Below are 23,211 nucleotides of genomic sequence, written 5' to 3'. Positions count from 1 at the left end.
GGCGTGCCCCTATGAGAGGGGGTGCGGGCCCCCCTGCAGCCCGGGGGGGGGGGCAGAGGAAAGCCAGCTCCCAGGGATGCTCTCCCGCTCCCGCTCCCCGCACACGCCACAGCCAAACGCCACTCGCAGCAGCTCCAAGTTGAAGGCCAACGGCCAGGTGAGTGCGGCCAAGCCGACCCAGCACGCAGCCTCCTGGGCATGCGCTCCTGCAACCGAAGAGCCCGAATGGAGAGGAAAAGCTCCCTTCTAAAGGGGCGAGAAGAGGCAAAGGTCAAAGGTCTGCCCAGGGGGATGACTCCCGCTGGAAGCCTGGAGCCCTTATGTGAGCGGCAGCGGAGCACAGTCTGTGGAAGAGGAGGGCTCCCCGAGAGGCCAAGGGCAAGAGGAAAGCGCTCAGGGGCCTTGAACCTCTGCCGGCTGTCATCAGCCTCGGGATAAGCCCTTGTGAAGAGGATGGAACCAGGAGGCTGTGTTCTGTTCTGAAAAAACACACTCACCTGCTCCCCCCGCACGCACACACACACATGCACACGCGCGCACACCCACACACATGCACACACTAGTTAGATGATAGGAAACAGGTGAAGAGATGGACCTGAAATGAAGAAAAGGACATCGCACGGGGGAACGCAAGAGTTGGCTCGGCCACCTGTCCGTGAGGGGCGGGTCCCCTCTGAGCAGCTCCCTGTTCAGTTCCCCCAGAGGGCTCAACTGGCTCCACTTTGATCGCAAAGCCGGAAGGCTCTGCAAGTGATTTAAGGACTCCACCAAAGCGCCCTCCTCTGCAGGAATGCGATCAAAGGCTTTAAAAGATGCCCAGTCCCAGCCGAGCGGCTGGCCCAGCAGTGAGATGGGGTTGGACGGGAAAGAGGGCGCTTGCTGCCTCCTGCCTGCACCCGGAGCTTTGCGGGGCTGGGAGGATGCCTTTGCCATGCAAACTGCAAGTAGGTTACCCCTTTTCCTCTCTGAGCACAGATTTTTCAACCACCTCACCTGTCGGGAGATGCATTTAACTGCATTTGAAAAGGCTACCACGTTATGTGACACTGGGAAATTCCGGATGAACTGAATTTCATTTTCCATTTTAGTGTTAAAATGGAATGTGCTGCATGTGCAAGGTAATTACTGCCTCGGGATTAAAACAACCACATCTCTTCTTTATGATGAATATTGAAAATATTAAAAAAGACCCTTTTTGTTTTTGCTGTGGGGGCGTGGGGTTGAGAAACCTCAGAATATGGCTCATGTGACCAGTTAGAAGATCTAATAATCTCATTTGCTCTGGTATTTAAAAGGACAAAAGATGATCTTGCCGATAGAATGGAAGCAATCAAGAAGCTTTTTAGCAATTTTCCCTGGCTGCTCAGCGGACAATTGTAATGCAGTGGCAGCAGCAACCTACTGGAATGACTCTGAATTCCGCTATTTCGGTATTTTCTGCTTGGTCATAAAGACGCTGCTGTGGAGAATATGGGTATCAGTGGCATGGAGCAGGGGACCCCATGGAGAGGTCAGAGAGAACGAGTTCTGGGTGCAGGAACCCCCCAATCACACAATGGCAAGAACAGTGCCTGCCTGTGTGGAGGACCATCCAAGCATCTGCATCAAGCCACCGGGGGTGGGGGGGGGCGGCGGGGGAGAGGACTAGTGCTACAGCGCTTCTCAGTCCTGGGACCACAGACTCTCAGCTTGGCATTGCTTTTCTCTTTCTCTGCTTGATCCACCGTTATCAACGTGGCGTGGTCAGCATCTCTCGCGATTTGGTCTGAAAGTGCAAGGAGGGCGCGGGGGTTTCTCCCAGAGGAGTTGCTCTGCCCCAGGTGTCAGCGGATTTCTTTTTTGTGCTTCATTGGAAAAGAGGTAGAGCGGGCCCTTGCACGCTGAGAAGAGCCCGGATTGTAGTACCTTCAAGGGAATGATTATCTGGCCTTGGCATCGGTTAGATCGGAATCAATCCTAGCACAGCCCTAAACAACTCTTGGGGTTTCTCCTTCCATCCAGGATGTCTCTGCTACGGTGGTCTGGTCACCCTGCTATGGAGCCCCAACAGAAGCAGTTCGCTCAACATCTTGTTGGTAAGTTGCAGACTCATCTGGTCACGGACAAAGGACAACATCAGAGAGAAAAAAATCAGCATCATTTAATAAAGAGTATGTGGCGAGGGATGACACCCCAAAAGGAGTATACAGACGTCTTCTCTGTGTGGTCCTTCAAGAGGAGCTTTTCAGCTCAGAACACACCCTGCACATCCTGCCAAAAGGCACAAAGCGATGAGGCCATCTAGCTGTCAAGAAGCAAACACGATGGTATTTTTTTCAAGGATCTCAGGTTAACAGAACCACGTCACACACCCTGGCGCTATCATGAAAAACCTTCCACTGACCTCCGGCAAGAGTCAGAAACCCCCAGCCCGAATTTGCTGTAGTGGAAGGATGCGATCTCATGTAAGGGCGATGAGATGGTTAATGTTTCTACAGCAACAAGGAAAGATGATTCTCCTGTGCCAAGGGATATAGCAAGAGGAAGGGAAACCACAGATGGCCTCTGGGACATGGTGGCCCTTGGGTGACCGCGTGTGCTCTGGGAGCCAGGCATGGTCTGAGCTGTGCTCCGGCAGAGTAATTTGTTGTCCTTCCAACTGATAGTCGCTCCTGGACCTTTGATGGTTCAATGAGCATCTAATGAATTATAAAATCGGAAAGATTATCGGTTGTATATCTGAACAAATCTATAATGAAATGAAGGACCCAAAGGCTTTTAATATTGAACACATAAAAGGAAGTATATTTAAAAAACTTGGTCAAACTGTCCTGTTAGTTAGCATTTTAAAGGAATTTACAGGGCTGTTATAGATTATTCTTTTGGAATAATTCAGTTTATAGCAAATGCCTAAACTGGTTTCTTCATTGCACAGTATATTCTCTTAAAATGGGTGCTTTTAAAACAATGACATACATTTTAAAAATCCTCATTTCTTTGCTTAATTAAAACGTTAATACTCTCAGACAACACAGATCTGAAATGGCGAAACCAGCAATTCCCCCTCCCACCTTACAACAAATTAAATTGAGACAAAATTACAAACACATTTCACTATATGATTATTATTAATAAAAATCAGTTTTGTTTTTGTCGGTTTTTTTTTTATAAAGTTGCCCAAAATGCAAGGGATGTGCATAGGTTTTACAACTTAGTCATAATAGCATCTTATTCTTATTCGCTGGGTGTGCCCCGTGAGCGGAATGTACTTGCCTGTAATTACAGATTGTTTTGTCCAACACAGACACACCGACAGCATAAACGCTCGCGACTGTCCACATGCATTAAGAGTCAAGACCCAACTTCAAATCTCTAAAAGGTTTACAGGGGGCTTCAAAGAGACAGTATCACATCATCTGGATGTTACATCAAGGACTTAAAAAAAAAAAGACTACTCTAAAAAACAGAAGAGAAAAAAGGTCTTTAAAAATTTATGACTGTTTTGTCATCACTAGACTGATTATTTCAAATAAATAAAGGAAAGAAAGAGATTCCAATCCAGGAAATCAGACTCTAAAAAGAATGTAGTATTCCACCCCCGGTCAAGGTAACAGAATCATTGTTTATTATTATTAAAATAGATTATAGAAAGCAGCATCTATTTTGTGCAGTTTTTAGGGGCCTTGGAAATAAAAAGCTATGATTTCAAAAAATATAACATTCCAAAGGATTGAATAATACATACATTTAAAGATACATTTTATTAAAGTTTAGGAGAACTGATTAAAAAAGATACTGTCTCTTTAAATTAGTGTGTAATTGTTTTTCTCCTCCTACCTAATTCGGACATGACAATAATTATAAATGTAGGTCACACTACAACTAGGTAGTCTCTAGGGACCATGACCTGCTGACACAAGGCCGATAACAAAGAGGCGTTTCCATGTATGAGGTGGCTCCCAGGTATGCGGCAGATATCTGGGGACAGGCCTAATAGACCCAGGACACGGGGACCCACTGAGGGGCTGTGCACACGAGCTCCACGGCTTCCTCCAGGTGTCTGATTGTCTCATCAATTTCATTGTTGATAATTGTGAGATCGAAGTAGTGTGCGTATGTTCTCTGTAAGATATCAGACTCCTTCTGCAGGCGCTGAAGAGATTCATCCTGGATGGAGAGGGGAAGGAGGCAGGGGCGGGCAGGGGAGGAGGGAAAAGTAGAGAAGAGAGAAGTCAGCGGGATTCTTTTTCTTTGCGCGTTTCTGTTCGTCTCAGTGTCAGAAACAGCCAAGGCCAGACCTCGATGTGCCGCATTGGGGCACAAGGCCGAGTCCGCTTCGTTGACAGAGGAGACGAGGGACAGTTCTGGGTCACAGAACTCCTGCTTGCAACCCAGACCACTCACCATGCAACGAAGAGTTCCACACCAAACCGGACGGACCAGAGAAAACACACACTCTTCAGCAAACACATTGCCCCCCACCACTTCCAGGCCTAGCCGATCTGTCTTCATTCCTCTGACCCAGCCCCCAGCCCCAGCCTCTCTCCTGCTCCCTGCTTGGTGGGAGGGCTTTGGGGTGAGGTTAGAGCCTGCCTGGCTCCCCTCTGCACAACAAATGAAGTTGCATTTCCCTCCTTTCGACTTAGAGGTTCAACATGTTCTGGGAATTCAATTACATATAATGGCCCTCACTCAGCAGCAGCAAAAGCTTTCTGGATGTTACAGATAATGGACAAAATGAGGCTATTTCCCAGACACAACAGCGACTGGCATCTGATGAGTCCCCTCAAATTGGTCTGGATCGGAAAGGGCCAAATGTCACCGTCTATAAGCATGCGCATCTCTTAGGGGGAACCCTGAGGGAGAGGCAGCCGCTGAGCTCTAGGGAGTCTGGCTCCAGTCAAGAACTTTCCCTCCACTCCAGAGCTGGTTACAGACTCGGAGAACTGTCGCTGGCTGAGCCCGCAGCAAGGGGACATTCAGGGCCCGGAGTTTGTCACGAGAGTCTCACGTTGGCCTCAGGGTGGCGCTTCTTTCAAGATAAGGGCCTCCTAAGAGTCACCAGAGAGTCCGCCCCTGTCTCTTTATGGATCATACAATGTTGCAAGTTCAATGGACAAGTTCCGATGTGAAACCAGGCAACTTGCTCAGTCACGTTAGCTGCCCCCTTCTCCTCCGGCGCTGGGTGGGCGAGCTGTTGGCTCGAGTCTCACAACACACACAGATGCAATGAAACACCTGCTTATCAGCTTAGTACCGTCCCCCCACCTAGACCGCAAGCTGTGTGCCCTGTCCTCGCCGTGTCCTTGGCATTGTGCCTTGCATACAGTAAGCGCCTAATACATGTCATGGAAAGAACAAGCACTTGGCTGGCTACTGCTGGCCATGACCGGGTGGGATGAGTGCTGGCTCTACACTCGAGAGACAGAGCAGCTCTACGGGGACGCGGGCGCCTCTGATGACAGATGGGGCTGCGGACAAGCTCAAGGCTGCGGGGCTGCCAAGGACTTGGGAGCCGTGGTGCCCGCCTACGGCTCAGGGCCCCTCCTCTAGCCTGGGACCCAAAGTGGAAGTCGGGAACCCCATCTTTTCTCCAGGACAGCCTGTGGGAGCCTCCCGCCTGTGTGCCCTCTCCTGCCAGGATGCGCTGGCGTGCCGGGACGCCAGGCGGTGACTACTGCGGTGCTGATGAGGCCTGGGCTCCTCGCCTTCGAAGGCCGCATCAACACGCTTTCCGCTTGCACTTCAAAAGCATCGTATTTTCACTGTGGCTTTATTTCACAACAAACACAGCACAGAGGAGGAGCCCCAACGTGTCGCTCTCTGAGCGTGGGCTCCTGGGGACATTGGGTCCTGGGCTTCCCACCCCCCAGCAGAGCCTCTGACTTGCTGGGAAAGCTGGGGTGCTGAGAACGTCCGGGGAGGCTAGGCCGAGAGCATGGCCTTTTGCATGGAGCTCTCAGCACAGGAATGAAGCGCCCTCTTCGGCTCTGATGAGACGAAGCTGTATCTGTCACAGCTTCTGCCTCCGCGACAGCTCGCCTGGGGGCGGGCCTGGCCGGGAGCAGGGGGCCCCTCAGTGAAAACAAAATGCCTTTATGCCGCCAGCAGAAGCAAGGGGCTGCGGGAGGAGACCGCTACATCCCACATCCTACATCCCACATCCTACATCCTACATCCCATATCCTACATCCTACATCCTACATCCCATATCCTACATCCTACATCCTACATCCTACATCCCACATCCTACATCCCACATCCCACATCCTACATCCTACATCCCACATCCTACATCCTACACCCTACATCCTACATCCTACATCCGCGCAGGTGAGCAGGCCGCAATGCATCGCCTCCTGGCTGGTACTTACAGGCAACTTCCTGCACCATTTTGGCAGCTATGGAAAATTAGCGAAAGGGCGGGGAGACAGGCAACACAAACACAAAAACAAAGCAAAGGTGATGATTCAACAAAAACACGCGGCAACCGAAGGAGCGGCGCGGACCACAGCGGGCAGCTTCCAACGCGCTTGCGGGTTACCACGGAGCGGAAACCAGCCCATCCCCAAAGGAACGCCCTTCTGCAAAGACACCGGCCCCAAGTGATGACTGAGAACAGAGGTCACACAGAAACCTCAATGTTTCCTCTTAAAGGCACAGGACGCGAACATCTGCAAGCCCTGGTTTCACTGCACAGAGCCTAGAGCCCCCTGGGGGCTTGCTGCCCTGCAGAAGTGATGGATTCAGGAGGATTCAGGGCGGGAGTCTCCCCTGAAGAATGACCCCCAGATCCAGAGACATGGAAGCATGCACAGAGTGCGGAACCTCAGAGGGAAAGCGGGGGAGGGTGGGAGGGAATCAATCAAGGACACCTTGTGTGCATGTATGCACATGTCATGGACACACACAATGGGGTGGTGAGGGCCTGGGGCGGGGGGCGGGGGCGGGCTGGAGGGGGTCATGGGGGGAAAAAAGGGACATGTGTAATACTTTCAATAATAATTATGAAGAAGAATGACCGCACAGGGAAGCCCCACCATGGCCGCCTTCCTATCTGTCAGCCACAGGCGCCGTCCCGGCTGCCTGCCCGGCCTCTGAGGCCGCTGCTCACTTGCGTTGGCCTCACAGGGGACTGAGCTCATCCCCAGGGACTGACCGGGGAGAGCCACCCGCAGAGGCTGCAGACGGAGCCCGGGCATCCCCGCCAAGGCCATCCCTGGCCCAGAGCTGGGCCTGGAAGCCGCTTGGCTTCGTCCCTCTGAGGAGAGGAGGGCGGAGGGGGTGCGAGCCCTTTAAAAGGACACCTATTTCAACCCTTTCAGCGGAGCCCATGATCGCCCTCATATGTGGAATCCAATGAACATAAACTGAGGAAGGGAGTGGACCCAGAGACATGGAGGCATGGAACAGAGTGCGGGATCTCAGAGGGAAGACGGGTGGAGGGACCTGGAGAGCATTACGCTAAGTGAAATAAGCCAGTCAGAGAAAGACGAGTATCACATGATCTCACTCATATGTGGACTATAATGAATAAAATAAACTGATCAATAAAATAGATCATAGCAATGTTTACAGATACATCTAGATCCAGATAAAATAGATCCAGAGACACAGAAGCCTGGAACAGACTGTGGAATCTCAGAGGAAAGGCAGGGAAGGGAGGGTGGGTGGGAGGTGATCAACCAAAGAATGTGTGTGCATATATGCATGACCCATGGACACAGACAGTGGGGTGCTGGGGGCCTGGGGCGGGCTGGAGGGGGTCGATGGGAGAAAAAAGGGGACATGTGTAATAGTCTCAACAGTATTTTAAAAACAGAAGAAATAATTGGAAAAAAAAAAGTAGACTTATTGATTAGGCCACAGGGAGACTGTGCTGGGGAGCAGGGCTGGCGTCTGCCTAATGGCTGATCTCGGGGGAACACGCCTGTCTGGCCTCATTCCTGACCCTGAACGAGGACCACACACCAGGGACATGGCCTTGGCCCGCCAGCATCGGGATGGAGCGGGGCTGCGCTCGGGGCCTCCCGGACACGGGGCTGTGGTCCGGGCCGCACAGCAGGACCGGCCCTGGCCATGGGGGGGGGTGCGCACAGGGTGGGGGTCACTGATCAGGTCTTACCTCATTCAAACCCGGGGTGATGGTTGGTGCGGCAATAAAAACAACAAAAGGAGCGAACTCGGCGGTTCTCAGGACCTTCAGCGCCTGCGTGAGAGAGACTGAGACTTAGAAGATGAAGTTCAACTTGCAAACGAGTCTACAACGTGACCCAGCCGAAAAGGCCGTAACCCACATTCCGGCCAGGGGTCTCACCAGGTAAGTGACCAACGCTATGACCCACATAGGACTCCCTTTCTCCCGAGGGAGAGGCGACAGCCACCAGCAAACAAGAGGCGACACACTGGACATTTTTCTTACGCATCTCATGAGCCAATCTGACCGAGCTTTCTTCAGAAAAGTCAACACTGGTCATGCTGCTTTGGGGTTCGCGTAGAGCTGGCTGCTGATTGCAGCCGACACTCTGATGTCTAGGAAGTGCATTTTGGGGGAGCCTGGCACCGGCCGGCTGGCCTCCCCACCGATCCACAGCCCGCTTCCCACTTCAAACCCAAAGTTGCTAACAGGGATGCTGAGACCGTTACCCCTGGCACCGTGAGGCCGTGTTCGCAGCATGTGAGTTGCCCTGATGAGGGGTGGGGGCTGGGGGAGGTTGTGTGGGGGGGAGACCCTGCCCGGAGCTGGGGTCTGGAGCCCCTGGAGCAGCTTGGGGGGCTATAAGCAGGTCACAGGCCCCTGAGGAGATGCTACATTCCAGGGACAGGGGCCTCCAAGCCCCTGCCAGCTTCCTTCCGTCAGCCTGTCCCCCCACATCCCGCCCCCCGCCGTCCCTGCGGGCTGGCCTTGCCCAAGTACTTGAGGCTCCAGAGTGGGCCAAACCCTGTCTGGCTTCCTGGCCCTTTTCTTATGACGCCCCGTGCCTGGGCCTGCCATCCCTCGTCCCTGACCCCCTCTCTCTTCTGCTTGGTTGAGGGTTTGCTGAACAGAGCACTGGTTTTCTTTCCTTCCTGTCCCTGTCCCTGTCCCTGTCCCTCCTTTCTTTTTTGTTAGTCCGCACCGGAGGATATGTTCCCATTGATTTACAGAGAGAGTGGAAGAGAGAGGGAGAGTCAGAGAGAGACATCGATGTGAGAGAAACACACCGACTGGCTGCCTCCTGCACAAGCACCCTGACCAGGGCCTGGGCCGGGGAGGAGCCTGTGACTGAGGTACGTGCCCTTGACTGGAATCGAAGCCAGGACCCTTTGGTTCGCAGGCCGACGCTCTACCCACTGAGCCACACCGGCCAGGGCACTGATGTCCTTTTCTCTAGAAAGTCCTCGATGAGCTCTGAGCTGAGCCCCTGCACTGGAAACCCAGAGCTGGCCCCTGGAGGGGGAGTACCGTGGGGCGGGGGCTGTGTCTTGGTTAGTTGTCGCCCTCATGCCCAAATGGCACTTGGGGTAAACCGTCTTTATGAGAAAACGGAAGCGTAAGGCAGCGCGTAGAGTTGGCACAAAATCCAGCTGCCTTGAGGCGGGCCGGACCACAGGGCACCAAGCTCTCCTGGCCGCCGGGCCTCTCCGGGCCTCTATCCCTTCAGTCTGCAGGCCGACGCTCTAGCCACTGAGCCAAACTGGCTAGGGCTAAAAAATGAAATTTTAAAATAAAAAAGAAACAACACTAAAATTTCATTTTTTAGCCCTAGCCAGTTTGGCTCAGTGGCTAGAGCGTCGGCCTGCGGACTGAAGGGTCCCAGGTTCGATTCCGGTCAAGGGCATATGCCCGGGCTGTGGGCTCGATCCCCAGTGAGGGGTGTGCAGGAGGTAAGCCAATCCATGATTCTCTCTCATCGTTGATATTTTTCTCTCTCTCCCTCTCCCTTCCTCTCTGAAATCAATAAAGATATATATTTAAAAAAAATAAAATTTTATTTAAAAAATATTTTTATTGATTTCAGAGACAAAGGGAGAGAGAGATAGAAACATCAACAATGAGAGGGAATCATGGATCGGCTGCCTCCTGCACGCCCCACACTGGGGATCGAGCCCGCAACCCGGGCCTGTGCCCTTGACTGGAATCGAACCCAGGATCCTTCAGTCCACAGGCCAACGCTCTATCCACTGAGCCACACCAGCTAGGGCAGGATTGTTTCTTAAAAAAAAAGGTTTTATTGATTTCAGAGAGGAAGAGAGAGAGAGAGAGAGAGAGAGAGAGAGAGAGAGAGAAACATCAATGATGAGTCATTGATCAGCTGCCCCCTGCATGTCCCCTATGGGGATGGGGCCTGCAACCCAGGCATGTGCCCTGACCGGGAATCGAACCGTGACCTCCTGGTTCATGGATTGATGCTCAGCCACTGAGCCACACCGGCCGGGCCAGGATCGTTTCTGAACTTTCGTTGCACAGCAGCTCCTCGTGGGCTGAGGGACCTGGCACATCACTCTCCCTGTCCCTCCTGTGCTCATGGGTCAGGGGTGCCCTCCCATGGCCGGCTCCTGGGCAGCTGCGATGGCAACAGTCTCAGGCACAGATCCCACCCTCGCCCCCGGCCCTGAAGCGGCCCCTGTGCCAGAGGGGGCCCCGCAGCGGGTGAGGTGGAGAACGCCACCCCAGGCGGGAGGGGGCCCTGTGTCTGCTCAGCGACCCAGCCTGACAGCCACCCCGCTCTTCACCTGCTCCCGCCTCCCAACCGCAGCAAACACGCTCCTCGGAGGACACGATCTCCCTGCAGATGGCCCTTCCCTGCGCACCGCACACACGCCCTTGGCCTTCACCCATGAAGACACGGTCATCCTGCACTTCCTGCGTGAAACGGCCAACGCCGCCTGTGCCCATCACACGGCCAAACGCCTCTTGTGCCTAAGAACCAGGCTGTATTCCTCCAGCAGAGTCACCACACTGTCCCTCAGTTCCCGAGGGTCTCTGTCCCGCCCTCTGCTTCCCTTAGGGGTCTCAAGTGCTTGTCATTCGTTGTGCAGCCTCAGCTTCCCTCAGCACAGGGATTCCCTCCCTCAGGCCTTGAATAGGCGACTTCCCGATGATCTCCTAACCCCTTTCCTTTCTGACTTCAGATGAAACACACATTTGTTACTATTTACAGGCAAATAGCTCTTTTCTGAACCCCGAAGAGGAGAGGGAATCTAGAAAGATCCCTGGAAACACACTGGATCCAAACAGCCAAAGTAACAAGAACGTAGCATTTAAAGCGAATTCTTCAGTTCTCTTCTGGGCAGAGAAACTGATTTTATGGCTCATCTACGGTCGGTAATTAATCTCAGGTTACCCGTCTTCCAGGAATAAAAAAACATTTGACCAAGTACCTAAGATGCAGATATCTTTACCATTTATTCAGTCTGCAAACTGAAAAAGTACAGAAGAGCAGGCGCCTGAGTCATTTTGTACAAAAATCTAAGGAAGAGCCAGCGGGTCTCACCAAATGGTCAGAAGCCGGCCCTTGTTTTGAGTCTAGATTCCCTTTGTGGGCAAAAGCGAAACACAAGCATTCTGCTACTCTTCACTTTGAATGCAGCAAATGGGTAAATCAGAATAAAATCAAAAGTTAAAACGGCCACAGCAAGTTCTGATCACACACTGGAGCTATTACAGTTTCAGTTTTACAGATATAGATTATTTTCTGAGCCATGGCTTTATTTCCATGAGAAATAAGTTCCGTAGTTTTTCTCAGGTTGGGCTGCGTTCTAGATTTTTCTAAATGCAAAAAACCCCAAACCAAAACGTACCAACAAACCACAACCCCCCCCCCCTCCCCCCCCAGATACCACTCCGTACAAGGTGGATCATCTTAAGGAGTCTCAGGGTTCACTCTTCTAGGCCGATACAATGAAAACAGGCTAGAATTTATTGTGGGAAACCTAAAACCCAAACAACACTCTTCAAGTTTGAACCTCATTTTCAATGGGCTGTAAAACCTTGGCCAAGTCATAATTATGTTAGCCTTGGTTTCTTCATCTACAAAAGTTAGCCTCTGTTCAAACTGAGGGACAAGATAAGTTACTCTCAAGGCCACATTCTTGCATGCCCCTCCTCCCTGCTGTTTTTACAACTCAGGGATAATTAGTAGAAACTTCCCTTCCCCAGTTCCCTTCAAATATGCGTCTTTTGAACTTTTACTCTAAGCACGTTTGACAGGCCTGGGAAAAATACTGATAAGACACCTCCCTAAGACATCTGCCCCGACTGTCTCCTGAAGAACTGACAAACTACAACCCCCCTGATGTCTGCTCAATGTCAGCCCTCAACCCCCCCTCCATTCCTTGTCAACAGCAGGCAAGGCTTTAAAAAGGGGAGTAGTTCCGTTTTTGTTCTTTGCCTTTACTGAGTAGCAATACACCAGCCCTTTCTCCACAGGAAAAGTAAAAGGAACTCTCTCTGTATCTAGCTCTTCTCTCAGCTGTGAATACTTTCGCAGCCCAGTGTAGCCAGCCTAAAAAACCCTAACAATCTCTATCTCAGGGTGACAAGGATCAGGTAAGGGGTCCTAATGCTTGGCAAGATGGAGAGTGCTATCGGAACACAACCTATTATTATCATTTCTACGCAGCCAGGTTACACCTTTTCTTCCAGCTTAATGTCTCTGCCATGGTTCTGGAGGTTTAAAGTCGAAGCACGGTGTCTTGCCATACAGTATTATTAGACACTAGAGGCACGGTGCACGAATTCGTGCATGGGTGGGGTCCCTCAGCCTGGATGGTGGGAGGTTGGCTAGCCATGGGAGGTTGGCTGTGGGAGCGCACTGACCACCAGCAGGCAGCTCTTATGTTAAGCGTCTGCCCCCTAATGGTCAGTGCGCATCATAGCAACCAGTCGACCAGTCATTTGGTCACGTAGGCTTTTATATATATAGATGTGCTCCATTTGGCCTGACTGTCTGAAATAAGTTAAGATGGTCCCAAATACTGGACCGGAACTAGAGCTGAACACCAGCGGTAGGTGGTCTTTCATCCTCACCAGCTTGCCTTCCTATGTGCGTTCTTAGCTCCTGCACGGTGCTTGGAACACAGTAGGTGCTTAATAGGGGCTGGCTGAATCAAACTGTCCATGAGATACAGCAGAGGAGGTGACCTCAAAGGCTGGGGTGGGGCAGGCGTGGAGAAAAATGTCCCAAGGAGAGAGCGCCCTGGAGCAATGAGGTTGGGCCCGACAGCAAGTCGGTCATGGCCACAAGCATCCTGATGTCAGGATGCGGGCCTTGCCAAGCCGGGGGCACAGTGGCCTGAAGGTGGAGGGCGAAACCCAGTAGGCGAGGCCCTGTGGGCACCTGCAGCTGGACCCCTGGGTGCGGCATTCAGTGTGAGCGCGGGACCGGGCATATGTCTAGACTGAGCATGTGTGGCCCCGCGCGGAGAGCCTGGGACCAGAGTGGCCAACCAGACCAACGGGAGGAACAGGATGCGGGCGACCCCTGTCCCCAGAGAGGCTCAGGCGGAGAATAGGACGCCTCCGGCCGGTCCTCAGGGGTGGGTGGCCCTGCCAGGATCATGCTTCTCAGAGGTGGGGACACAGGAAACAGGGGAGAAGAATGCAGCAGTCAGGGGTGCAGGGCAAGTGCCCAGCCAGGATGAGGGGTGCCCAGGTGTCCGGGGCCACACAGAAAGTGCCGCGGGGATGTCCTGAAAAGGCCGAGAGAAGTGTCCCCGCCCAGCAGTGCAGAGCAATGCATGGCTGCGCAAGGCCAAGGGCAGGGGCACAGGGAGAGCGGGGTGTGGGGCGTGGCGGCAGCAGCAGCAGCGGCAGCGGCAGGGGAGGCGGGAAGCCCTGGCAAGTGGACTTGGGGCAATGCGGAGGGGTCTGAGCCCTGCAGCCAGCGAACTGCTCGAGACGTTACTACCAGCAGAAAACGACGTTCAGGTGAAGACCAGTGTGGAACCCAAGGAGAGGATGCCGCGGACCAGGCCCAGGATTGAGACTTTGCCTCTAGCCAGCCCTGGCCAGAAGGTTTTTCCAATCCCTGGTGAGGAGGGATCAGTCGTTAAACAAGGATCCGCGTGCGGCACACAGCATCTACTTAGTTCTCTGCAGGTCCAAGATGATTGCTAAGCACACTGTCCAGCGTCTGCTTGCCTCCCAGCCCCTTAACCGGATTCCAAGTTCAAGAAGCCCATCAGGGGACGAGAAACGAAAACAGGTGAACCCGCGGGCCAGGCTGTTAGCATTTGGGAGCTGAGCGGTGGGCGCCCCGGTCACAGACCCTGAGCGCAGGGGCCATTCTCCCTCTGGGGATGGCTAGAGGACCAAGCCTCATAAGGCGGCCCTTGAACAGGACCTCCCCTGCCTCGGATACCCAGGGAGCCTCCTGATGCAACGGGGCCTGCTGGTCTACCATTCCATTCTGATTCTACACTGAGTGGCCAGATTACTATGATCTCTGAACACATAATAATCTGGCCACTCAGTGTGTATATATATATATTAGAGGCCTGGTGCATGAATTTGTGCATGGGTGGGGTCCGGCCAGCCTGGCCTGGGGGAGGGGACATGGGCGGTTGGCCGGCCTGCCTGCTGGTTGAATTCCTGGTCGAGGGGACCATTTGCATATGAGCCTTTTATTCTATAGGGTATACACTGAGTGGCCAGATTATTATGCGTTCAGAGATCATCATCATCTGGCCACTCAGTGTATTTACAAGGGCGAAGGGATGTGGGGTACAAACAGGTCTTTAGGAATGGCAGCCTGGGAGCCCCGTGGGGAGCTTTAAGGCCCCCCTGGCCCCCTCCGTGCTACTTGCTTTGACCTCGGAGAGGAAAAACACAGCTTATCTGCATGGTTGCCGTAGGCCTTGGCCTTTTTCCTTTGTGAGTTTAATGATTTCTATGGCTTCCGGTGTGGGACTTCTCTCAATAAATCATCTGATCATCTCCACGTTCGCCACATCCCTCCTAGTTTTAGTTCAGGGTCAGGCATCTCATCAGTAAAGAGATGGCGGAGGCGGACAGCCACCCCAGGCTCCGTCCCGGCCCCACCGGTCACCCCAGGGCTCACTCTCGCTTGCTTTCATAGGCTGGTGCCATGTTCCAGACCCAGGCCCCAGGGCCAGAGTTTCTCGCTAGGGACTAACCTATGATGCTGGCAGAGGCTCTGGTGGTCCAGCGTGAGCTGCACCCAGAGAGGTCAAGTTGGCTGTTGGGAGAAAGAGCCCGACTCTCATTCTGAGGCCAGATTATTGTAGGGTTTCTGGCAAGACCCCACCAGGGAGTTCATTGAGCTCCTGAGTAGAAGGAATCTCAGGAGAGGACAGACTCTGCTTCTTAAATACTTGGTGTGTGTACCAAGTCCAACAATTATTATGTCGTCTGGACCGTTAACCCACGATGCCTTCATCCCTGATCCTTTCCTGTAGTTCATTCAGTTACGCGGCCCGTGACATTCTGATGGCATTTTGATGGCAAAGCCCGAGCTCAGCATGCAGGCGGGGTGCCGGGCTGGATGTGGCTGGGCATTACCTGAGGCTCCACGTCCAGGATGGCGATCAGCCCCTGCTCGTGGATCTTGCGGATGGTCTCCAGCTTGGTCCCGTACATGGCGTCCTCGTGGCTGCCGTACTCCAAGTACTCGTTGTTGGAGATGTCCTGCATCATTTGGTCATGGGACACAAAGTAGTAGTTCTTCCCGTTCTCTTCATCTTTCTTTGGAGGTCTGGTGGTATCTGCAAAGCCACACGCCAAGAGAGGATTAAAAGGCGGAGCCTGGGGTCCCCATGGGCCTACCCAAACCTAATCTCTTCTTAAACTCTGGATTGCACAGTATATGCCTCCTGCCCTGTTCCCAGCCCTAGTAGCTTTGTAGAACTAAATTCTGGAAGTTGCATTTATCTGCATGGCATCAGACCACAGTAGCTGGCGAGCTGTTTGGTTTGGTGCAGTGGTCGGCAAACTCCTTAGTCAACAGAGCCAAATATCAACAGGACAACGACTGAAATTTCTTTGGAGAGCCACATTTTTTACACTTAAACTTCTTCTAACGCCACTTCTTCAAAAGAGACTCGCCCAGGCCGTGGTATTGTGTGGAAGAGCCACACTCAAGGGGCCAAAGAGCCGCATGTGGCTCGCGAGCCGCGGTTTGCCGACCACTGGTTTGGTGAATCTTTTGGTGTTTGGGTAAGATCTATTTCGTTCTCTCAGGGGTCACCACATGAGAAAGACACAAAACGACCCAAGAGTAACTTAACTCACTGTGTGCCTTACGGCAGTCAGGCAGAAGGAGAAAAGAATGTAAAAGATAGAAAACTCCATAACGTTATTTCAATTGAAGATAAATGAAAACTTCAGTTGCTCAGTCTCACTAGCCACATTTCCAGGGTTCAACAGGCACACGTGGCTACTGGCCACTGTGCTGGACAGTGAAGACCCTGAACTCTGCTATCGTCAGAGAAGGCCCATCGGGCTCTGCTCATCTGGAGCATCTCGCAGGAGGAGGAGGTTAGAACACGGCAGAGGCACGCCATACTGCACACACAATGACATCAGCCAGATGTGGCCCCGGCGTTCAGAGAGACCTTCACCAGGAGCTGGCAAACTCTGGCCTGTGGGCCAAATATGCCCACGTTCTGTTTTTGTGAATCAAGTTCCACTGGAACACAGCCATGCCCATTCCTTTCCATACTGTCTGCGCCTAATTTCATGCCACAAGGGCAAAGCTGAGTAGTTGTGACAGAGACACAGCTCAGGAAATTTTTTCTAGGCAAGCCAGGGGCATTGCTTTTGATTTCCCCTCCCCTCCCCTCCCCTCCTCTCTCTCCCTCCCTCCCTCTCTCCCTTCCTTCCATGGCAAGGACACATTTGTGCTCCTCTTTGCTGAGTGGATGGGTCCAAACCCACAGGGAACTCCCTGTCTCCTGCCCCAACTAGACTATTAGAACTTCCAAGTACTCATGGGCATCAAAAATATGGATTTTTTTTTAAAAAAAGATTCCTTTCTCCAGGTACATGAAAAGTTCAATAAATGGCATATACTACGTGGATGCTATACTGTCTTCAGTCACTTTGGTAGGTGAACATATGATATACACTCATCTGGGGCTAAACAGATCAGAGAGTAGACATGCTTGAGGTCAGCAATGGTACGTCTGGAAACCAAGCTAGTTAACTGGCCATTGAATAACATTAAATGGTTCAACAGCTGTTCAATTATGATGTGACCTCAAAGCAACTAAATGTCGGCTAAAGCTTGCTGTATTCATGATCTAAACATAAGGAGAATCCAAAGAACATTCGAAAGTGTTTTATTAGAAACCCCCCATGGCACCAGTTGAAAAAATACTTGGTGAGTTTTGTGTGTGTGAATCAGACAGTGTTCGGGGCTGAGGGTGGCCCTGTGGCGCCTCCTGGCTCGCTGGGGTGCAGGAGAGACAGCGAGTGGTGGTGACATGGCTTCAGGAAGGCACGGAAGTCCCTACACAACAGAGCCAGCCTTCACATGTTTCTCCTGCTGCTCTTGAAACTAATTTTCCTTTAGTTCTTCTCACCCCAAAGAAATCTCTGCTAGAAAGCTCTAGGGATCCAAAATGTAAACTTTGGAGCAATAACATTATACTGGTAAGATGGCTACTATTTATCTAGTATCTGTTGAGTGCTTCACATGATCTCAAATCCTCTTTATAGCTCTAGACCAGGGGTGGGGAACCTCCGGCCCGCGGGCCATGTAAGGCCTGAGAAATCATTTGGTCTGGCCCTGCCAAGGCGTTAGGGGTGAGTCAATTAAATGTATGACCAAACAGAGCAGGATAATTTAAAAAAAATTTTAAAATTGATTAAGGTATTACATATGTGTCCTTTCCCCCATTGCCCTCCACCCCCCCACGCATGCCCTCACTCCCTTGTTGTCTGTGTCCATTGGTTAGGCCAGTGGTTGGCAAACTGCGGCTTGCGAGCCACATGCGGCTCATGAGCCGCGGTTTGCCACTCTGTTGACTAATGAGTTTGCCGACCACTGACCTAGACTCTCTATTCCAATAATTACAGGCTGTTGTTGTTCCTTGTGATTAAGCCCCTATCCAGTGGTCGGCAAACTCATTAGTCAACAGAGCCGCAGTTTGCCGACCACTGGATTAGGCTTATATGCATGCATACAAGTCCTTTGGTTGATCTCTCCCCCTAATCCCCACCCTCCCCTGCCTTCCCTCTGAGGTTTGACGGTCTGATCGATGCTTCTCTGTCTCTGGATCTGTTTTTGTTCATCAGTTTATGATGTTCAATATATTCCACAAATGAGTGAGATCATATGGTATTTGTCTTTCTCTGACTGGCTTATTTCACTTAGCATAATGCTCTCCAGGTCCATCCATGCTGTTGCAAATGGTAAGAATTCCTTCCTTTTTACAGCAGCGTAGTGTTCCATTGTGTAGATGTACCACAGTTTTATAATCCACTCATCTGCTGATGGGCCTTAGGCTGTTTCCAAATCTTAGCTATTATTTACAAGAGCAGGCTAATTTTTCAGTTGATGATTTTGTACAGCCCAGAAGGATGTTATAAATATCCAAATGGCCCTTGGCAGAAAAAGGTTCCCCACCCCTGCTCTAGAATGACTTCATTTTATAGTTTGGGGAGCAAAGAGGGCAAGAGGTTAAGGATAAGCTATAGAAGATAAAGGGAATAAAAATATTATAGATTTAAAGTTCTTTATAATAAACAACTGGCAGCACATTGAGTGGATTTTGAAAGTGATAAAGTCAGCAGTTCAGTTACTGAGTAAGAAAACTATTGTTATATCAAAGAAAAACGATACTATCATCAAAACCTATTTTTCTGAAGAATACTTCATCTGCATAATATTTATGACACACTTTTGGAAAATCAGGATACAAACAGAATTGATGAGCCCAATTTTGTTAAAAAACAACAGCCCTAGTCGGTTTGGCTCAGTGGATAGAGCGTCAGCCTGCGGACTCAAGGGTCCCAGGTTTGATTCAGGTCAAGGGCATGTACCTTGGTTGCGGACACATCCCCAGTAGGGGGTGTGCAGGAGGCAGCTGATCGATGTTTTTCTCTCATCGATGTTTCTAACTCTCTATCCCTCTCCCTTCTCTCTGTTAAAAATCAATAAAATATATTTTAAAAAACAACAACCACAAGCACACACTCCACATATCTGCACTAAGAGAAGTCTGGAAGGGTATAAAAGAAAATATTTATAGCACTCTTATTAGGGGAGTGGGGTTGGGATTAACTCATTTTCTTCTTTGTTCTCTTTTGGATCTTCCAGATTTTTTTTTTATTGATTTCAGAAACGAAGGGAGAGGGAGAGAGAGATAGAAACATCAATGATGAGAATCATTGATCAGCTGCCTCCTGCACACCCCGCACTGGGGATCAAGCCTGCAACCCGGGCCTGTGCCCTGAGGAGGAATCAAGCCATGACTTCCTGGTTTACAGGTCAATGCTCAACCACTGAGCCATGCTGGCTGGGCCCAAATTTCTTATAGTGAACTAGAGGCCCGGTGCATGAAATTTATGCACTGGGGGGAGGGGGAGGGAGTCCTGCAGCCGGCCTGCACCCTTTCACAGCCCGGAAGCCCTTGGGGGATGTCCATCAGTTAGACACCCTTAGCGCTGCCGTGGAGGTGAGAGAGGCTCCTGCCACCGCCACTGTGCTCGCCAGCCATGAGCCTGGCTTCTGGCTGAGTGGTGCTCCCCCTGTGGGAGCGCACTGACCACCAGGGGGCAGCTCTGTGCGCGTCATAGTGACCGGTCGTTGTGCTGTTCAGTCGATTTGCATATTACCCTTTTATTATATAGGATAGTTATTACTAATGTAATCAGAAAAAAGAGATAAATGACAATATTAAACAAGTACTAGAAAAACAAAACACTTAAGAGAGAGACATATCTTACGTGGAATAGGGTACGCAAAGCGGTCTGGGTGCTTTGTGATGAGGGTGTTTTTTATGTGTCTTCTCCCAACGCCATGCGCACCTACGCCATTTTTGGGAAGGAAGCGAAAACGGACAATTGTTAATAATATTCACAAAGTGTTTCGAAGACAAGAATAAGAAAACCACGTGTTTCCCCAATGAGACTCACCTAATAAGACTAGTGTTTTCCTTTTGAATGCTGGCAGTTTTACTACTTCTTCATATGTAACAAGATCTAATTGATCAAACACTAAAATGCAAAGATTTAGAAGACAGGTAAATTTGCAGGAAGAACAGTTCATGTATGTCAATTATAATTTTACTGGCAAACCTAAAGTAGTCATAAAACCATCTTAAAATATCTGAATCCGACTTCTAATACATGTACGTCATATAACCTTTCGGAAGGAAATGTCATCTTTAAGCCCATGAAAATGCACTTCAGAAGCAGGGGCATCCAAAGATATGTTGAGCACATGCATGAAAGTCCAAATCGAAAGGATACCGCGTCTCTCTCATGCAGTAGCCAGCAAATCATACGAACTCATACAAAACCACATGCTGTTCATCTTTCTGCAATTCTAAGAAACCAGCAATACTAAAAAGGCGGAAGTCTGCAGACAGCGGCCAACATGAATATAGAATGAATGCAACTAAGGTGAGCCAAGAAAGAGGCCAGCTAGGCTAGCGAGGGATGGATGTGGGATGCATGGACAGCTGGTCTTGAACTTCATGGTTCTTTCGCTCAACCGAGTTGCTGAAGGCAGCATGCTAGATGCTCTCAAGATCAAGTTCTGGGACTCTGATTTCACAGGCTTTTGAAATGAGCATCTCCCGGGTTTTGTTGCAACCCAGCTATGCATTGGATGGAAACTCGTGGGGACGTGAGCAGGGCCCCAGGCTCCGCGGGGCCCCAGGCTGTGGGCCTGTGGGCGGTAAATCAGGGTGAACACGATGGAAAGAAGCATGAAGCAGGGCCTTAGCTGGAAAACCTTTGCGAAAGGGAGTTCTCTCGTCATTACAGACTGAGGAGAAAGACTTGGAAAACAGTTTTTTGGGAACCTGCCTCTTAACAAAACTATTCCAGAAACTTGCCCGAGAGGGTAACCGTTTCCTGTGGAAGTTCAAGGTAGTGCGATTCTCAGACACGTTTGAGAATTCTCACAAGGCGGCTAACACCACGCACCTGTTCCCCGCAATGTTTCTCTGCAGGGTTTTGCCCGAATGTGGCCGGGCACACTGCAGTTTCCTTCTTCGGGGATATGGAACATGCTAGGGATTTTAGAGGGGTGGAAGGACATTCAATAAAATTGATTCCCCGGTGGAATCAAGAATCGGGGGTGTTTCAGTCAATCATTAAGAGAAGCTTCTATGCCCTGCAACAAAACGGCCAAATGCCTTTGGACGTCAGCTCAGTCCTTAACGTTTGTGATCTTCCCAGTAGCAAAGAACTGTAAAATGCAAAGTAGGCTACTCTGGAGTGCAAGAGATCAGAAACAAACAAACAAACAAACAAACAAAAGTGTCATTCCCAAAATATTAAAAGACAGAAATGCAACATGCTGACATAGGGTTAGTGCATGTTAATGGGTATTTCTGCATTTGTTTTCTTTGGAGAACTTGGTTCCACACAGGCTGACCAAGAGGCTTCAAAGCCAATGATCTGGCAACAGCTAAAACCCAGGAAATGCTCTCTGCGTCGGAACGGCAGCCTTACACCATGGAAATGAACGCGAGGCTCTGTGCGTAGCAGAGCTAGCTGGGCACGCTGCGGTGGCGACGGGGTGACAAGAGTCACCAAAATAAAACCAGGAGTGCTGCCGACACGGCTTTTCCTACCTATCGGCCCCTGGGGGGCATAGGCGCATCAGCCAGCCGGCAGATTTTAACAGACAAAACAATCAAGCCTCTCACAGAGGAGCAAGGTGCTGATGAGTTAGATAGTCACCACAAACAAATGAACTGATATGTTCCACATCAGTATCTCAACCATGAATGAGTAGCATGATCTAGGTTACTCTGCTCTGAATCAAATCAATACACGGCCACAGGGTTGCAAAACCATCGAAAATAATACTGGAAAAGGAGACATACAAGGGATATAAGGAGAACCACATAGAGATCGGACTTCTACAGGTTTTAAGATGATCGCTGACGAAATAAAAGGACTTCATCAAAAACAAAGAGGCAGTCACTCACAGGTTACTTACATGCAGAGGCCATTGGGAGGAAGACAGCATGAAAAATGGACAGGGGTCATTGAGACATGGCTTTTAATATATTAGTAAAATAAAAGTATATGCACAAAAGAAACTTTATCATGCAATATTCTAAACACGAGGCAAATCAATCACATTAAGAAACAAACCCATTTAATACAGATTCAGCAACATCCTTCTATGAAAGCCAGCGGGGTCTCGTACGCGGGGAGATTGGGTCTGGGCGTAGTTACAAGAAGCCTTCGTTGTTTGCATTTCAAGTACAGTACTTCCTGTGCTGTTTGCCATTCTAACCCCCTGCGCCTACGACTTTTCTTGTTTAAAAAGAAAAACGTCCACCGGGCAGTGAGATTGGGGGCCACTTCTGGTTGCCTTTAGAGTCCTCTGTATTCAAGAAAAAAGTTCTAGCTTTTTCAAGTCGGCAGTACCCCTTTGTGGCCTGAAGCATAATGTAAGCACACCTACGAAATCCCCTATGTTCATATGGATGCCCGTAAATGGGCTCTCATGGGAGATCGAAATACCTCTGCTCAGGGCTCTAACAAAATGAATGTGGACAAAATGAATGAGTGCATCTTTTTTTCAAAGTTTCCATGAGGAACTTGGATCTGCCACTGATTTCGGAAGTCCCAGGGCGAGGAGCCTCCAGGCCTCAGGATTGTGGTTCTCCGAGCAGCATGACAATCTCTCATCAAATTCACGGGGCTGAGAACTTGCCCGCATCACGGAAGATGGGCTTGCTGCGAACGCTGCACACCGTGGCCCATCTACCCCCAAGGCTTCAGAAATACTGTCTGGCCCAGTTGGCTCACATGATCCTGACTTCCGGGGAAGCCACTCAATATTCTTGACACTGTTAAGTATTTGGGTAACCGCTTTCCAGTTGAATCTTTCTCATAAACAAGCCTTTAGCACTGACTCCCTGTCTCTGCTTGGAAAAGCTAGAAGTATTCTTCTTGGTCTTCTGGGCCTGATTTTAAAATGTCATAACTGTTATTATTATTTTTAAAATATATTTCTATTGATTTCAGAGAGGAAGGGAGAGGGAGAGATAGAAACATTCATGATGATAGAGGATCATGGATCGGCTGCCTCCTGC

The 23,211-nt window shown here is 50.5% G+C and overlaps 1 protein-coding gene across 7 annotated transcripts in view; it reads right to left on the bottom strand.

The window, feature by feature from the left end:
- Positions 1 to 2,118: 2,118 nt before the first annotated feature.
- The window catches only part of CASK (calcium/calmodulin dependent serine protein kinase), a 291,959-nt gene continuing 270,866 nt past the window's right edge, over positions 2,119 to 23,211 (bottom strand). For all 7 annotated transcript variants that reach the window (XM_054714350.1, XM_054714353.1, XM_054714355.1 and 4 more), the window contains 5 exons: positions 20,063 to 20,143; positions 19,874 to 19,954; positions 15,485 to 15,687; positions 8,105 to 8,188; positions 2,119 to 4,146 (listed from right to left, as the gene is read on the bottom strand). In XM_054714350.1, the coding sequence (XP_054570325.1) occupies positions 3,970 to 4,146; positions 8,105 to 8,188; positions 15,485 to 15,687; positions 19,874 to 19,954; positions 20,063 to 20,143 (626 nt within the window). In that variant the 3' untranslated portion in view covers positions 2,119 to 3,969. The remainder of the gene's footprint in view (positions 4,147 to 8,104; positions 8,189 to 15,484; positions 15,688 to 19,873; positions 19,955 to 20,062; positions 20,144 to 23,211) is intronic.

Source organism: Eptesicus fuscus, chromosome 1 (genome assembly GCF_027574615.1).
Source record: "Eptesicus fuscus isolate TK198812 chromosome 1, DD_ASM_mEF_20220401, whole genome shotgun sequence".
NCBI lineage: Eukaryota > Metazoa > Chordata > Mammalia > Chiroptera > Vespertilionidae > Eptesicus > Eptesicus fuscus.
The sequence above is the reverse complement of the archived record's forward strand: the minus strand, read 5'-3'. Positions and strand labels throughout refer to the sequence as shown.